General features: G+C 47.5%; 1 protein-coding gene across 2 annotated transcripts in view; it reads right to left on the bottom strand.

Annotated features, from left to right (window-relative positions):
* Positions 1 to 18,963, bottom strand: part of Cnnm4 (cyclin and CBS domain divalent metal cation transport mediator 4) — a 37,839-nt gene that overhangs the window by 9,842 nt on the left and 9,034 nt on the right. For both annotated transcript variants that reach the window (XM_029480158.2, XM_021165423.2), the window contains exons 2-3: positions 864 to 1,007; positions 482 to 616 (exon numbers count right to left, since the gene is read on the bottom strand). In XM_029480158.2, the coding sequence (XP_029336018.2) occupies positions 482 to 616; positions 864 to 1,007 (279 nt within the window). The remainder of the gene's footprint in view (positions 1 to 481; positions 617 to 863; positions 1,008 to 18,963) is intronic.

Genomic DNA, 18,963 nt, shown 5'->3' with positions numbered 1-18,963 from the left:
CTTTTAGCAAGTGAGCCGGAAGGGAAGTGGCAGCATGGGTGGCAGGGTTTGTCTCAACTGTCACCCACGTCCCAAAGGTGCTTTAAATTAGAGGGACGGGAAGAGTGCCGCTGAGGTACACGTCAGCTCTGTAGGAACCAGCACAGCACAGCACAGCACAGAGGGAAGGTGGAGGCCCTACTTCAGGGCAGGTTAGCAGGTCAGAGGGAGACAGCCTGAAGGGCCCGGGGGCTGGGTACTCCCTTGGATGTCTCAGTGCTTGCTCTGTACACTAGCTAGATTGTGTCTGCAAGTCTGTGGCAGCTATGGTGAACATGGTGATCTCTGTGGAAGGAAGGGGGTAAGATACCCAGACCTCTCCAAGGTGAATGTGTCCCAGCACTCTGTGTCCTCCTTGGGAGGAATGATCAGAGGCCCAGGGTTACTCCCTCTGTGACTACATTTCCTTCTACCCATGGCGGAAGGCGCTTCACGCTCTTACCTGTGGCCAGGAAGCGATGAGCAGCCAGAAGAAGCTGAGGTGAGATTTTCACTTTGAGTTCATTGTCAGTGTCCTTGAAGGCAGAGAAGTCACGCTTGTTTTTCATGGACACCCGTTTCCGGGTCCGATTATCAGCTGTAAGAGGAAAGGTCTGAACCTGAACTCTACTTCCCAGGCTTCTCTCCACACAGAGCAGCAGGCTCCAGGCAGGGAGGGCAGAGGAGGCTCAGCATTGTGCCCTTCCTCCCCACAGACAATACAGGGCACCTAGCTGACTACCAGACCTGACTCAGGGGTTCCTGCACTGTAGCCTCTCTGCCTAGGGATACCAGACTTCAGAGATACAATAGGATTCTGGGCCCACGGTGAGGGCTCAACTCACTGTACATGTCCGACTCATCCAGGATCTCAGACTTGATGATCTCCTCGATGACGTCCTCCAGGGTGACCAGGCCCAGCACCTCGTAGAAGGGGTCGCCCTCGCCCTCATTGTTCACCTTCTGCACAATGGCCAGGTGGGACTTGCCTGTGGAGACAGCACACTAGGTCAGGTATGAAGCAATGTCAACACATTAGGCTTGAGTCACTGGGCAGTCACAGGAGTCTGCCTTCCTTGCCAGATTTCAGATACTGCTCTCATGAATAGGAGGACCACAGTGCTTGGAAAGACCTTACATTAAGGACCTTCTGTTTAAAGAGTACAGAAACTGGGTATGGTAACTCACATCTGTTATCCCAATACTCGAGAAGCAAAAACAGGAGGATTGCTGCAAGTTTGAGGCCATCCTGAGTTATACAACCAAACCCATGCTTGCCTAGACTATACTTAAGCCCCTGTCACAAGAAGGAAAAAAAGATGGAGAGGAGGAAGAAGAAGAGGAGGAGAGAATGACAGGCTGTGCCTGGTGCTGCCTGCCAGGGCTTCTGAGGCCTCCAGGAAGAGTGAGGCTGTAGTACAAGACCACAGGAAGCCCATGGTCAGGGCGTGCACATGACAGCTGGACAGAGTCTAGCAGCTGCCCACATGGCAGGCCCCTGGTAGGTATGGAGCCCTAGGGAACCACTGAACAGTTGGCCTTGCTCAATGCCAAAAATTCTTGACACTAGCTTGCCCACTGGGTCCTACACAAAGGTTTCTAGCTAAGAAGCCATTTAGAACCCTATGCTGGGCTAGCTCAGGCCCCCCAAGCTGTGTGCTTTGCCAATGAGGACAGCTGTTCATCATGGCAGAACCTTTCTTTCTCACAGAAGACAGTTCTGTTAAGGTCACCAGTGACCTTCAATGGGAAGGTTTTATTCTTAGAGGACCTGATGGCCAGTGGTCCTTACTCCCTCCTGGAAACCCCTTTCCTGTTGGCAACAGAAATTTCCCTGCTGTATTCCTGACCCCAGGACTTCTTCCTTTTCTTTCTTTTCTTCCTTTTTCCTTTTCCTTTCTTCCTTTTCTTTTTTTTAATTAAAAAAAAATGTATGTGTTTCCCCAGATGCATTCTGTGTACCACATGTATGCACTCTTAGTGCCCCTGGAAGCCAGCAGAGGGTGTCAGGTCCCCAGAACTAAGCTGCAGTGACAGTAGTTGTGAGCAGCCAGATTTTGTCTTCTGTAGCTTGTGCTGACCTTGAACTCATGAACCTCCCGACTTAGTTTTTAAGGGCTTGAATTACAAGTGTGTAGAGGTGTGTCACTATCCTTGGTTCCTCCCTGACCTCTTAATGCTGGAGAGCTGGGTCCTTGTTAGTGACTTAAATAGACAAGTGTCAAGATAGCTCAAATTAAAAAAAAAAAAAAATCTGCTTCTTCAAGGCAGGGTCTCATGTAGCTGAACTTTCTGAAGCTCCCTGTGGAGCTGAGCCCCTGACCCTCCCGCCACTACCTCCCAAGTGCAGGGGTTATAGGGCCTGCACCATCCTGCCCACATCAGAGAGCACCGCTATCCCAACCCAAGGCTGTGTGCAGGTTAGGCAGGCACTGGAACACTGTGCTATATTCCCAGACTCTAAGTAAAATTTTGTAGCCTTCTTCTGTGCCCTCAAATCTTCTATCCAAGTGTAAGCTAAAAGCCTCAACGCCTGGAACCTGACAGGGCTAGGAGCTAGCTCATGACCCCACAGTCTTTCTCTTCTCTGCTCAAGACAGCTCCATTTTGTCCTTTCAGTTAGGAAGGCTCAGATGCAGCCAGGAGCCTTCTCTCACTCTACTCCTCTTCATCCACTCAGCTGCAAAGACAGAGAGGGAAGGAGACGGGATGCAGACATGAGAAGCAGCATGCCAGAGTTAGTCATTTCGGAGTTTCTGTACTGCTGATATGCCATGTAAAGTAGACTACCAGGAAGAGAGGACAGCAGCGGCTTAACCATCACTGGCCACTGCTGAAGCAGCAGCCTACCAGCCAAGATGTGTCCACAGCTGCAACAGCAGTCGGCTATTCAAGGTAACCAGGCATTTCTGATTGGGCTTGAAGCCTGCTCCAAAGGAGAGAATTCATGTCTGGCACAGTAACCCTGGTCTAAGACCCACGTCTGGGAAGGTCCTAGGCCCCAGGTAGTGCTTAGTAGAGTTCTTTGGTTAAATGGTCATATTGTCAAACTGCTTTCTAAATGCTTGTTTATTATGTTTATACCCATAGATGTGTGCTGCTTCTCGGCCATAGTCAGAGAAACTTTTTACAGTAGGCAGCAGACAATGGACAGATTCATTAACTGGTCAGAGTGCTAAAAGTGACTAGGACTGCTCAGCCCTAAATGGGACAACTGTGGCACTACTACCACAACCCCACAATACCCACCACAGCCCACAACACCCTACTACAGTCCACAATACCCTACCACAGCCACACAACACTCCACCACACCCCACCAAAACCCCGCAACACCCACCACATCCCACAACACTCCACCACAGACCACACCCCATTACAGTCCACAACACCCTATCACAGCCACACAACACCCCACCACAACCCTGCAACACCCACCACAACCCACAACATTCCACCATAGATCACAACACCCTACCACAGCCCACTACACTCCACCACAGCCCACAACACTCCACTGCAGCCCACAATACCCCACTACAGTCCACAATACCCTACCACAGCCACACAACACCCTACAACACCCTACCACAACCCCGCAACACCGACCACAGCCCACAACACCCACCACAGCCCATGACACCCACCACACCCTACAATAGCCCCACAACACCCACCTCAGCCAACAACACCCCACTATAGCCCACAATACCCCACCACAGCCCACAACACCACCTCAGCCCACAACACTCTACAACAGCTCCACAACATTCACCTCAGCTCACAACACCCCACCACCATCAACAACAAGGCTTAAAGAAGGATGGGGCAGGAAGAAGGACGGCTGCAGGTTTGGGAGGAGAGCTGCACTGTGGACATGACATGGCCCACACATTCACAAGCTCATGCCAGCCCTGAATGCCTGCACGAGACTTGCACGAGACCAGGCAGGCAAAGCTGGAAAGTTGGATATGATAAAAATACATAGTACCCATGTATGACATTTCAAAGACTAAACAAAGATACTTTATAAAAAAATGAAGCAAACAGAGGAAGAGCTGGGGACACCACTCAGTGTTAGACAGCTTACCTAGCAGGGAGGGGTTGCCACCCCAGCACAGGAGACAGGACAAACTAGGGATGTCACCCAAGACAACCAAGTTCATAGTTTGCTAACTCTAGTTTATAGTTTATGTGGATTCTAACTCTCACAGGAGTGCATTTTAATGAACTCCCTCACTTTGCTGTGAGGATCATTCAACTAGATAATGGAACTTGAGCTGTGGCTGAAATAAGAAATTAAGATTTTTTAAATGATGCATTTACAGCTGGAAATTTCACTTCTCAAGGAGGAAATATAACAAAGTGCTAATATTTGGTTGTCCGTATATAATTGCTGGTACTCGGCTACTTTTAGCCCCAAAACATCAGTCTCATATTGTGTAACCTGAGCATGGGCTTTCTCATTATTCTCCTTTTTATACAGACATTCCACATTTCCATAACTAACTGTATTAATTTTATAGTCAAAAGGAACACACAAAGTAACTTTAGAAAGAAGAGGCTCCATTGCATACACTAGCAAGCGTTTGCTGAAAGGACCCTGATATAGTTGTCTCTTGTGAGACTAGGCCGGGGCCTAGCAAACACAGAAGTGGATGCCCACAGTCAGCTATTGGATGGATCACAGGGCCCCCAATGGAGGAGCTAGAGAAAGTACCCAAGGAGCTGAAGGGATCGGCAACCCTATAGGTGCAACAACATTATGAACTAACCAGTACCCTGGAGCTCTTGACTCTAGCTGCATATGTATCAAAAGATGAGTCGGCCATCACTGGAAAGAGAGGCCCATTGGACACACAAATTTTATATGCCCCAGTACAGGGGAACGCCAGGGCTAAAAAGTGGGAATGGGTGGGTAGGGGAGTGGGGGGGAGGGTATGGGAGGGACTTTTGGAATAGCATTGGAAATGTAATTGAGGAAAATACATAATAAAAAAATATTAAAAAAAAAAAAAGAAGAGGCTCTGAGAGGGAGGCTATCGCGATGGCTCAGCACTAAGCACGTGAGTTGCTCTTTCAGGACTGGTGGCTCACAACTGCCAGAAACTACAGCTCTAGGACATTTACTGTCCTTTTCTGGCCTCCACAGGTACCTGCATGTGTGTACATATGCTCACACACAGACACAGACCCCAAAACACATAAAAATAAATAATAAGACAGCACTCTAAGGTCTGCAAGATGGCTTGGTGGGTAAGGGTGTGGCCCAGCCTGAGGCTTGAGTTTAATACAGAGAACCCACCTGGTGGAGCAAACAGACAGCAAGCCAAAGTTACCCTCTGACATATGCACATGTGCATCATAGCATTCACATGCCCACACACATAGAAATAAAGCAAAATGCAAGGAAATACTGTAAAAACATGCTAACACTGCTTCTCCCAATGTCCTAAGTACCAGCACTGTTTGAAAAGGGGACAGTTGAGTGGGAGGGACCACAGGAAAGAGGCATCCTGGAATCCTGGCTGTCCTTAAGTGTATCAGGTCCTACCTTGAGGCAAGCTTGCCCACTCTACCCTTTACTGACCTTTGTCCCAGAACTAGCCAGGAGGACCCTTCCCCTTCCCAGGCAGCCATAGGTGAATTTCCACTCCCCCATCCCACCCCACCCCTGCCCTATGGCCCTGATTCACACGGAAGGGGTTAAAAGGTGGAGGCAGAGGGAGAAAGAACCTATAACCCAAGTCCCTCAGAGACACCCTTTGCTTCCAGCTTTCCCGTGTCGCATCTGGTTTTGTTTAGTTCGGTTTTCTGAGACAGGGTCTCATGTAGGCCAAGTTAATCTTGACTTCACTATGTAGCATATGATGGCCTTAAACTTCTCATCCTCCTGCCTTCTTCCCAAACACTGGGCTTACATAAGTATGCCAGCATCCCCAGCTGTGGCACATCTGTCATCTCTGCCCACAGCTTACACATCGTCCCAGCTAACCCTGAAGGCTTCCTTATACCCAGTATCCAGGAGCTCCAAACCCTCATCCAGATTTTAAAGGGAAGTCTCCAGAGCCCTAGAAGGCCAGAACCCCACCCTGAACGACACTTATTTTAGCAAACTGCCATGTCTTCCTCCCTCCCATAAATTTTTTTTTTTTTTTTTTTTTTTTTTTTTTACAATCCATTAAAGACTATAAGGAAATGTGTTCCTGGGTTCTGGGTTTCAAAGTCCAAAGGGGCCCCCATCAGTCCAGCTACTTTTCTCCCTGGGAGGAAAGCCTGGATCAGACAAGGGGTCTTACTATCCGAGATGGTGCTATCCTAGGTGACCTCCTCACTGGGTCACCCAATAAGGCAAAATCCCAAGTTCCCACAACAGGTCCTGGATGTTGACTTGGTGACTGGACACCACGGCCTTGGGTCACCGGTCTGCACCTACAGATGGCTGGACACTCTGACTTCCTGGCAACCAGCTCCTTTTCCTCCCTCTCCCCAGGCCTGAGCAGGATTAAGCTGGCTATTAATAGTGCTGACCTCAGCCAGCAGGAGGAGCAGCCGCCCTTCCCAGCTCTTAGGGGTGGGAGAGGCCTGAGCCAGAGTGGGACAAACTCCTTCCCTTCCAGCCTGGGAAGACTGGGGCCATTCATCCACTATCATAGCTTCATCTACGTGGTGACCATGCTCCTCCCAGGCTGGGCAAGTGACCTGGCAGAGGCTAGGAGACCAGAAGGCTGTAGTTGCTGGGTAGGCTGTGCTCAGTCATGCTGGGTTTCCAAGGCCACAGGAAGGCAGTGGGAGGCTGGGAGATGGTGCAGGTGGTAAACTGCTTGCACTGAAGCAAACACAAGGGCCCAAGTGAGAGCCTATGTAAAATAATCATAATTAATCCTAATAAATAACAAAGAAAAAGTGGGGTTGCTGAGCACTGAGAGGAGCCCAATACCACCCACCCACCGCAGCCACGTGAGTGGGCAGGCGAGGGAGAGGCGTGGCCACACCCCTATTCCCCCAGAGAACAGACAAGAGAACCAGTCACCCAACTGCCCAGGAGCTCAGGCTGTCCCACAGGCTCTGGGAGCTTGAGAGCAAGCTGTGGTTCCACAGAAAGGTCTTCAGTGCACAACCCTTAACCATTCAAACAGTAGAGATCACTTTATCCATAGCTTGGGGCTGGCCTCAGATACTCATGCCAAGACAGAAACTGGTCAGTCACAACAGAAAGGAATACTAAAAGAAGCCCTTAATTTAATCTAATTAATTTTATGTCTACACCTTAATGATGTCAATTATTATTGTTATGTGTGTATGTTGGTGTATGTTAGGGGTGGAGAGGGTATTCCACAGTACATGCAGGAGGTTGGAGGATAGCTCTGTGGAGTTGGTTCTCTCTCCATATTTATGTGGTTTCTAGGGTTCTACCTCAGGTAGGTCAGGCTTGTAAAACAAGAGACATCTCATACGCCCAAATCATATTTTCAATATGAGGGTCTCATTATGGTGCCCAGGTTTCTGTCAAACTCTTGGGTTCCTGGGATCATGTAATCCTCTTACCTTAGCCTCTCCCACAGGCACACGCTGCCATGCCTGGCAATAAGGCGACTGTGATTACAGCAGTGCTGGACTGGGCAAACCAATGAAAGAGTTCAGAAATAAAGCCCAGCAATTAGAAGGCAGAGGCAGCCTGGGCTACAGTGAGCTTCAGGCCAACCAAGCCGACCTTGCTTTTAAAACCAACAAAATTAAACCTCCAGTTGGCACACCGGCCGAGAGAGAGAGAGAGAGAGAGAGAGAGAGGGAGAGGGAGAGGGAGAGGGAGAGGGAGAGGGAGAGGGAGAGGGAGAGGGAGAGGGAGAGGGAGAGGGAGAGGGAGAGGGAGAGGGAGAGGGAGAGGGAGAGGGAGAGGGAGAGGGAGGAGAGGGGGAGAGGGAGAGAGGGAGAGGGAGAGGGAGAGGGAGAGAGAGAGAGAGAGAGAGAGAGAGAGAGAGAGAGAAATATCAGATTACAAATCTGACATCTAAATCAAAAGCAAAAGGAGACTATTCACTGAGAGGTATTGGGCTAACTAGGCCAGTCCATATCACTTTATAAACCAATTAGAAAAATCACAAGTTTAGTTTGTTTAGCCATTGAGCCATCTCTTTGTCAACTCCACCCTACCCCCCCGCCTTTTGTGATGTAGGGTCTCCATCTGTACCTCATGGTGGCCTGAAACTTTATAGCCTAGGCTGGCCTGACATTCACTGCAATTCTCCTGCCTACAAACTTAATTTTAAATACAAATATAATAAATACAAGTTAATCCAAGGAAATGCAAATTACCTTGGGTGTTAAAATTTACCTACCAGTCTACTGCTTTGTTTTGGCAGTGCTAGGGACCCAACCCAGTAATCTACAGGAGGGGTGGCGTTTCGATTTGTCAGATGGGTACTCTGCATTAACAGAACTGGTCATTACTGATAAGAGTTGAAATGTTTTCTTCAGGAACATGGCAACATATATTAACATGTTCAATGTGCAAAGACCTTGGACTCAGCACTTTCTTCCATCCCTAGGAAGTGACTACTAAGGAAATACTCATAGTGTGTACAAGGTGCAGCTAGGAAGATCCAACCAGTATTTATAACCCAGAATTGCAGCGGCTATAAAGGACGACTCAGGCCTAAATTTATTGGAGGAGCCAGTGATTCACGGTATGCACAAAACAAAACAAATAAAAGTTATAAGCACTACAGAAGCTGGGTGTAGTGGCACATGCCTACAATTTCAGTACTCAGGAGGCTGGGGCAGGAGGATCACCACAAGTTCAAGACCAGGCTAGACTACAGAGTAAGTCTGATGTCAGGCTCGATGACATAGTGAGCAAACACGGGCAGCAAGGGGAAGCAGCACAGAAGAGTGATGACGGGGCTTCGCTGTATAGAAACAGCATTGCATACTGGCATTTTATATGCCATAAATGGCATTTTATCTACTGTCTGCCTTCTCACACTTACAGTAAAATAGGAGAGTGGCACTGTCTCAGAGAGCTACAGAAAGCAAGGCAGCTTCTTCCTGACTAACTCAGGCAACATAACAAAGGCCAGCTCCACATAAGTAAACAGGGCTGGGCACACTTTAATCCCAGCACTGGAAAGGCAGACACAGGAGGGCCTCCATGATTCAGTCACAGGCCAGCCAAGATGGAACAGAGAGACCCTGTTTCAAAAAAAACCAGTTATAAAAAAAGAAATACTGCCTGTCCTTTCTGAGTCAGGGCCCCAGAGTCCCACCCACTCAGGCCACCAGGTATGCTATGATATATACTAACCTCCTTCCTGCCTGGGATAGCCATGAGGTATGGTCAAGCTTTGTGTACAGTGAATAATGCTACAGTAAAAACTTCTGCTTAAGCATGAATTACTTGACTCAGAAATGAGTCCCAGGAGAGAGGGTTCTTACTCTTGTCAACCCTGGCATCAGTGGTGACTCTAATGTGACTGCCACATTCCTGTTTCAGCAGGAGTCCCAGCTTCATTCTTCCCAGCAAATGTCAGGGTAGCAATGCTGGCTCATTCCTCTAGCATAGGCTAAAAACACAGTGGGTGCTCAGGAAACCAGCAATTCAATAGACACCACCAATGAAAACGCCATGTCGTAAGTAAGTACGTTGCTTTTAATTTAACTATTCATTTAGTCAAATAATTACTTAGTCTGTTTATTTTTATTTATTTATTCATTCATTTACTTATTTAATGATATAGTCTCATTATGTAGCCTTAGCTGGCCTAGAACTTAAGAGATCCTCCTGCCTCTACCTCCCAAGTTACAGGATTAAAGTTGTGTGTCACTGGGGGCTGGAGAGATGGCTCAGCAGTTAAGAGCACCAACTGTTCTTCCAGAGGACCTGAGTTCAATTCCCAGCAACCACATGGTGGCTCACAACCATCTGTAATTGAATCTGATGCCCTCTTCTGGTGTGTCTGAAGACAGCTACAGTGTACTCATATACATAAAATAAGCAAATATTTTTTTTTTAAAAAAAGTTGTGTGTCATGATGCCTGTCTTAAGATGTTTTTAATCTTTTTGTTGTTGTTTGTTTGATTTTGAGACAGGGTTTCACTGTATTGTTTTGGGTGTCCTGAAACTTGCTTGTAGACTAGGCTAGCCTGGAACTCACCTCTGCTTCCCGAGTGCTGGGGTTAAGTGAGCCACCATGCCAGACTATGTATTTTAATCTTAAAAGATACTTACTGATTTTTTGTTTTGTTTTGTTTTTGTTTTTGTTTTTCAAGACAGGGTTTTTCTGTATAGCCCTGGCTGTCCTGGAACTCACTCTGTAGACCAGGCTGGCCTCGAACTCAGAAATCCACCTGCCTCTGCCTCCCAAAGTGCTGGGATTAAAGGCATGTGCCAGCACGCCCGGCTTTGATTTTTATTTTATGTGTGTGGGTGTTCTGTTTGCACGCATATCTGTACCTGTGTGCATGTCCATGTACTATGTGCATCCAGTGCCCTTTAATCCCAGGAGAGGGCGTCAGATCCAGTGAGCTGGAATTACAGGCAGTTGTGGACCATTCTGTAGGTGCTCTGATCCAAACCCAGGTCCTATGCAAGAGCAAGGACTCTTAACTGCTGAGCCATCTCTCCAGCCCCAGGTTTTTTGTTTTTTAAAGGTCATAAATGACAAAGGAAAAACCAACAGAGTAAAGAAAAAGAAGACAGAAGCATTGGCTGATGACAACCTCCAGAGGGAGTGGCCACTGTGACCCACATGTCAAAAACAAAGATGGGACCCAGGTGGTGACAGGGGTTCCTGGAGACAGCACAGAGCATAGACTGCAGGGCCAGGCCTACCTGAAACCTGTCAGTACCAGTTCTGTTTACACTTAGATCCCAGTCCAAAATAAGTAAATTTCTCTTTTGTTTGCACATAACCCAACTGTGGGGCCTGTGCAGATCTGCCTGCTCATGGGGGTGTGCGTACATTCTACTCCCCTCCAGCCCCTGAGAGGGAGCACATAGGGTGCCCTGCACTTCAAGCCAGACAAATACTCACCAAGCAGACAGAGACTGAAGGTTCTGTGCCTCCTGGAAGGCAATGGCAGGCTCGGAGGGAACATGACTAGAAAGGCCATGGGCTACAGCTGCTGAGATGGCTCAGGGGTTAAGAGCACTGTCTGTACTTCCAGACGTCCTGAGTTCAATTCCCACCAACCTCATGGTGGTTCATGACCATCTATATTGGGATCTGATGCCTTCTTCTGGCATGCAGGTGTATATGCAGATAGAACGCTCATATACATAAAATAAATAAATAGAACAGGCTTCTAGCTATTGACATTAACCATGGATCCTACCTTGGGTGTTCTGTGTGTGTTAAGAGCCACCAGATTTTGTTTTGTTTAGATTATTGTACATTAATAACAGTTAGAAAAACAAATTTAAGTATGGTGATTTCATCTTTACTTCTTTAAATGTTGTATTGGGCTGGTAAGATGGCTCAGTGGGTAGCAGGGCCCTGCACTGAGTTTGATCTCTTGGCTACACAGTAGAAGGAGTTATCCTTTGACCTATCCCCCGCACCCCCTCCACATCAGCACAATCTCAAATGTGTGCACATACAAACAAACAAACAAACAAATAAATGTATGTATGTTGGAAGACTGTTAATTGTTTTATGAAATATACTATCAAATTAGTACCTGTACATATATAATATTTGAGAGAGCAGAGATACAAACTAAAAGTGCCTCTTATGAATAGGGTGTCCACTAGAAAGCTTGGAAAACCCCTGAGGCATAGCCCAATAGTCTCAGTCCTTCAGGACTGCTAGGAAGATTACTGAAGCCCAGGATGAACAACAAAGTGGGGTCCATTGTCCAAAAGGAATAAGACTGGGGCTAGTAATACGGCATAGCAGATAAAAGCACTTGTCACCAAACTTGATGAGCTGAGTTCAATCCCTAGCCTGGGATCCACATGGTAGGAGGAAAGACCCCACTCAAGCAAGTTGTCCCCCTGACCTCTACATCTGTGCTGCAGCGCTCGCTCTCTCTCTCTCTCTCTCTCTCTCTCTCTCTCTCCATGCCTCAGGCTCTCTCTCTCTCTCTCCATGCCTCAGTTACCCCTTTGCATAGCAGATACCGCACGGTGTCACCATCACAGCCTTGGGATGACCTTCTCTCTAGAAGTCTGTCTGTCCCCACAGTCATTACAGAGAAGGGTCTCAGGAAGTATGGCTTTGTCTCCTACTACAGACTCGAACTTGAACTTCACCAGAGAAGCCACATCCAGGGTCATTCTGCAAGGACCGACTGGCTGTGTGCTCTGTTGCCATCCCTCAGCTCCAGGGCCAGAGCTACTGACAGAGGAGACAGGGTCCCTGGGTCTGCCTCCCACTCCAGGGACATGCTCCGTGCCTCTCATCTTCCATGGCATTTACCACGGGAAATACTGAACACATACACAAAAGCAGAGGTAATGACATAATCACAGCCTCATCTCCTTTAAATACTTAACCGCCCTTGGCCAGTCTCCTTCCTCTCGCTCTGCCTCATTCACTTTACTGGATTTTTTTTTTCTTGAAGTAAAGCCCAGGCTTTATCTGTAAACATCTATAAAATTATACCTTCAGATATCTAGATATCTAATATTTCAATTTGTATCTCCAAAGAACTTTCTGGAGACAGAGTTTTGCCCAGGCTGGTCTCAAATTTGCTATCTATCTTAGATCCGGATTGCTGTGATAAAGACCGTGACCAGAAAGAGCAATTTGAAAAGGAAAGGATTTCTTCGGCTTACACAGCCCAAGTCACACTCAGCGAGGACAGTCAAGATGGAAACTCAGGGCAGGAGCCTGAGAGCAGGAACGACGGTGGAGGCCATGGGTGGTGCTGCTTCCTGGCTTCTCCTCCTGGCTGGTTCAGCTTACTCTCTTTATATACCCAGGACTGCCTGTCCAGGGATGGCACCACCCGAAATGGGCTGGGTCCTCCCCCACCAATCAAGAAGTGGCCTGCAGGCCTGCCAGTGGGTGGAGGCCTTTTCTCACCTGAGGCTCCTGTTCCTCAGATGCCTCTGGCTTACTTGGTCAAGTTGACACAAACTAACCAGCTCCCATCCTTCTTGACTCTGACTACTTGTACACAGAGACTTTCCTTTCTTAAGATGGGTTTCATGGAGCCAGGCTGACCTCAAACTCTCTATGTAGCTGAGGATAATTTGGGATTTCTGATCTTCCTGTCTCTACCTCTTGAGCACAGGGATCATAGTCGTATAACACCACACAAAGCCTATGGAGTACCGGGAATCAAAATTGAAGGCTTCAGGTATGCAAAGCAAACACTCTACCAACTAACCTATATTCCCAACCCCCACATGTCCTGTTAGGAGTAAACAATAGTATTACCATACACGCATATACATATACACAAACACACATATACATACATACACACATATGGTAATATTATATATACACACACATATACAAATATATATTTCATTTTTAAAATACCCTTACTCTCCTCAAATTACAGTACACCTCCAGCCTCCTTTTGCCCCCCACCCCAGCCCCACCCCCAGCAAACTGCCTCTTCCTGTCCACCCAGCTCTCGTGTTTCAGGAGCCCGCTAAGCCTTGTGTGGGGAATCACAGAGCTGAAAGCAGCATGTGCTGCCTCCCTCCTGTCCCAGCAGTCCCCAGACCGAAGGAGCCCTTTCTCCATCAGGCCTCTGCTCCTTTACCTTAGGAGGTTCCTAGTCTCCAAACCTGGGGGCAGTTGTCCATTTACTGACATCTCTATGAAAGAGGCAGACCGTAGTCAGTGAATACACGTGTGCATGTTAGCCATAGGAAATGCTGCTGAAAGCTTTGCTGAAATCCAAACACATCCTAGCCTGCGACTGATATTCCACTGCATGAGCCTGGTAATGCTACCCCATTACACGTTAATGAAAAGAAAGTTAGCAATTTTTCCTCTTAGTGAACTCCAGTTGGTTCCTGCTAGTCATGTACCAGTTCCAAATTGTTTACATACTATTACAATTACTCTAGATCTTGATAGCCAAATGTGAAGCGGGAGAGAAACTGGCAGCAATCGCAGCAGAGATGACGTAAGAGGCCGGTGCTCGAGCAGGGAGAGAGACGACTGGAGGACACGAGGATCATCTGATATGCTCAAACTTGCTCACCTAACGTGAGATATTAATTACAAGAGGGGGAAAGACTTAATTATTAAACAATTATTTCTCCTGCTATTAAAAAGGCTGATGGCATCTTATAATCACAGGAAAAACAGTTACAGCTCCAACTCTCATGAATACAAGTGCCAACCTTCCCAGAAAAGATGTTAGCAAATTAAATCTAGTGATGTTAAAAGGGAGCAATAAATCATGAATATGACAGGTCAGCTCCAGTCATGCAACATCTGAATCCACGTGAGAAAAAATCAGTATCTCAGAAGCCAAGGAGTTAATCATTCGGTTATATCACCAGGTAGAAGGGGGTTGTCGCGAAAGCCAGGCAGCCGGGCTCATTGCTAGAACCCACAGAAAGGTGGAAGGACAGTTCTCAGTTAACCTGAGACAGAGAGAGACAGAGAGAGAGAGAGAAATAGGTCTCTGATAAAGGAGATCTACAGAAGTTATAAGAAGCAACGTCACAGTGACAGCCGTTATTTCTCTCATCCGCATGCTACATGAACTGCTGTCCAGCGTGCCAGGCGAGCACCGTACTGCAGAGCTACTCCCCAGCCCTCCATGATCAGCTTTGAAAACATCCCCTAAGCCAAGAATGGGGCGAGGACAAGGACCTGAGACATCCCAACCAGCGAAACAAGGCAAAAACAAGATGAAGAGCAGGAAGGCCTTAGCAAAGGATGAACAAACCGCCATCACTCAAAGATGATAATAGGGAAGTGGGGGGGAGGGTATGGGGGACTTTTGGGATGGCATTAGAAATGTAATTGAGGAAAATACATAATAAAAAATGTTGAGCCGGGCGTGGTGGCGCACGCCTTTAATCCCAGCACTCGGGAGGCAGAGGCAGGCAGATTTCTGAGTTCGAGGCCAGCCTGGTCTACAAAGTGAGTTCCAGGACAGCCAGGGCTATACAGAGAAACCCTGTCTCGAAAAACAAAACAAAAAAACAACAAAACAAAACAAAACAAAAAAATGTTAAAAATTTAAAAAAAAAGATGATAATCGCCCAAACCCGAGAGTTCGGAATAAGAACTACTAGACTGCCTTAGTTTATAGCCAGGTCAATAAACGTCAATTCTATTTCTCTACCCTTGCATATAGTATAGAAGACATATCTCGTGTTTGACCCTGGTTCCCTGGTTCTCAGCACAGGGCTTCAAAAGTCCAAATGTCTTTGCTCCAATACAGAAGCACTTGGGGTAGGCCCCAGACAGCCCAGGCATTAATCACCAGAAGAGCAAACTCAGTAGCTAATGCAAGCTTGGGTCTTTGCACTGCTGGTCTCCAGGATGGGGGGACTGGGACAGATTTTAATCAACCATGCAAGCGTCACTGTGCTTGCATCCTTCAACGTGACACTGCAACTCTACGAAGACGCACTTCCCTAACTCTTTGGAGCTGTTCTAGTACATTGGCAGGGCTGGGAACGGCCTCTCCAGCATCTTGTATAAGCAGAAAAGTATCTGTCTTGTGTTTATGAGACTATAGGTTCAACTGCCAATCCCCAGCACCTAAATAAATAAATAAATAAAATAAAATAAAATCAGTGAACCCAAGTGAACCCATGGGAAACCCAAAACTTGTAACAAGTTGGTCAGAAGTGCTCAGGGAGTAAGGCCCCACCTGTGATCTCGCCTGCCATCATCTATAGGCATACTACAGCTCCACGAAATGTCCCAGGTGAGGAGCTAAGGATAGCAAATGGCCTTATAAACAGACAGGGCATGTGTGTGCACCTTGAAAAGCAAGAGAGGCACTGGCTGGGGGTGGGCAGATATTGGTCTTCAAAATGAGCTGAACAGCTCTATTGTACAACAGTGACTGCAGTTACTAACAATGCAAGACTAAGTGTTCTTACCCATACATACATACATACATACAAAAATGTTAATTACACGAGGGAATCCATACAATAATTAGCTTGATGTAGTCACTGTACAGTGTGTACACATATCAAAACCTGTTAAAATGGCCGTGATGGCACACACCTGTAACTCTAGCACTTGGGGAACCTGAGGTCAATGAAAACTCAGTTGAGGGTCAGCCAAGGCTACTTAGAGAGACTTCTCCTTCCTGCCCCCAACAGGGGGAAAGGCCAGGCTGAGTGGCACATGCCTTTAATCTCAGCATTCAGGGGGCAGAGGCAGATGGGCTTCTATGAGTTCAAGGCCATGGTCTGCAGAGTAAATTCCAGGACAGTCAGGGTTACAGAGAAACCTTATCTTTAAAAAAGGTTCGAAGGTAGAAGATAGGAGGGAGGGAAGGAAGGAGGGAGGGAGGGAGGGAGGGAGGGAGGGAGGGAGGGAGGGAGGGAGGGAGGGAGGGAAGAAAGAAAGGAAGGAAAGATCAAAGGAAGGGGAAAGGATTGGAGAAAGAGGTGGGGAGAGAGGAGAAGGAAGGGAGGGAGGGAGGGAGGGAGGGAGGGAGGGAGGGAGGGAGGGAGGGAGGAAGGAAAGAAGTGGAAGGACTCAAGCAAGAAGCATGTTCAACTAGAGGGCGTTTGAACTTGTGAGTGTGGAGACCTGAGTTCAGTCCCTGGATGCCCGAGGTGAAGTGGGAAACTTCCTCCTGAAAGTGACCTTCTGAGCTCGACACGTGCCAAAAGCCCAGGCAGGCCTTGAACTTGCAATCCTCCTGCCTCAGTCTGTCTAATAGCTAGGATAACGGTCAAGGGCCCACCCTCCCACCACAATCTCTAAATTGATAACTCAAGTGGCCCCACCCAGTGCTCAGCAGTGCAGCTCCTGGAGCATCAGCTAGGGCGAGAGGACTCGCCTGTTGAGCCTTGGCACCTCATCACCGGCTAAGCATTCGATACAGATCCCACAAGAGTCAGTATCCGGACATTTCCTTCTTTAAGCTCTCTGCTTGCCCCCCTTTTATTTTATTTATTATTATTTTAAGCTTTGTTTCTTCACTTATTTGGGGGTGTGACTGTACAAGTTTCCTTTTGGAGATCAGAAGGCAAACTGAGGAAGCCAGTTCTCTCCATCCATCATGTGGACTAAACTCAGGTCACCATGCTTAGCAGCAAGTACCTTTGCCCAAAGGGGCCGTGGCCATCTTGGCAGCCCCTCTGGGCTGGAAGCCACCGCCTGCTTATACCATAGTTCCCAGGCAGCAGCACTTGCACGCTCCCTCACCCGTCTTGCTTACACACTTCTAAGAAAGGCATTCTGTTTCCGTTTGCTCGTCTGATTTTTCGAGACAGGGTTGATGTGGAGGCCAAGTTAACCTTCAACTCTCCATCCTCTTGTCTCTGCCTCCCAGAGTGGTTTTGGGATACAGTTGTGTATCACCATGAGATAAACACCTTGGGCCAGGCACGGTGGTTCATGCCTATGATTGCAGCAATCAGACAGATCCCCGAGGCAGGAAGATTGTTGTAATTTGTCAGTTTTATACAGTGAGCTCAAGATCACTCTGGGTTATAAGACTCCCATCCTAATAGATAAATAAACTAACAAATCTCTCTGTGTCTGTGTTTCTCACTGTCTGTCTGCACCACCACCCCCTATGTATGTCTGTAGCCTCTTGTCATGTCCTTGTCCCCTTTGACTCTAGGCCTCTTCCTCCCTATCCTGAAATGAAGTCAGGTAGAGCTGTAACTATGCAGAGGCCACATCCCTCCCACCTGACCAGCATGACCTGATGCCCTCACTCATATTTGGGGAATGGATGTACCAGCAATTAAGATGGCACCTAACATTTCCCAGTTAGCTGGGGAACCATACTGCTGCAGATGCCACTCAATAATAGAACACTTGACTAGTGTGCTCAAGGCCCTGGGTCTGGGGGTGGAGAGGAAAGACAAGATGGCTCACAGGGTACGAGGCACTTGCCACGAGGCCTGACAAACTGATTTCTATCCTAGGGATCCACAGGTAGGAGAGAAACAATCCCCAGAAGTTGTCCTCTGACACCCCCACCCCCCAATCACAATCACAACACACACACTCACAATCACAATCATAACACACACACACAGATGCACGTGCATACACACACACACACACACACACGCATGCACGTACAGGCACACACTTTTTTTTTTAAGAGAATATCCTCAGTTTTCAGTTCTCAACCAGATACTATTTCCTTTCCGCTCAGCTTGTGATCTGATCCTTACAAATAAGATAATATCTGACTTTTTGCAGATGGTTTTATAATAGGCTTTTTAAAAAATCAAGTAACTTGCTTTTTTACAGAAACTAAGTTCTTTTTAAATTTATTTTAATTTCGTCTGTGTGTGTGTGTGTGTGTGTGTGTGCATGTGCACGTGAGCGCGCGCGCACGTGCGTGTGTGTCCACATATGAGTGTGGTGGGCATCAGACCCTAGAGGTGGAGTTACAGATGACTGCGAACTGGCAAACATCAAACATAAATGCTGGGAACTTATCTTGAGTCCTTTGGAAGAGCAGTGACTGCTCTTAATCAATGAACCATCTCTACCTTATAATGGACGTTTTGCTGAGCTCAATACATTTAGAACCTAAAAAAAAAAAAAAAAAAAAAAGACGCTGTCCTGAAGAGTGGGGCGGACTGCCATATCTAAGAGCTACTGTGGTACAGCTGCTGTCAGTGCCAACTGGGGCGTGCTCTGGACAATGGGAACAGTAACAGTTAACACGGCTAATGTTTACTACATGATGACATAGTTAGTACTGGGCACGGGGCTACATGCCTCGCATGCCTGACCTCCTTCAGTCCTCACATCAACCTGGAGGTGGACACAGTCACCAGCATGGATGGGCAGCATCATGGCC

This window comes from Mus caroli, unplaced genomic scaffold (genome assembly GCF_978045245.1).
Source record: "Mus caroli unplaced genomic scaffold, Mus_caroli_1 scaffold_1, whole genome shotgun sequence".
Taxonomy (NCBI): Eukaryota; Metazoa; Chordata; class Mammalia; order Rodentia; family Muridae; genus Mus; species Mus caroli.
This window is presented reverse-complemented; position numbering and strand designations above follow the sequence as displayed.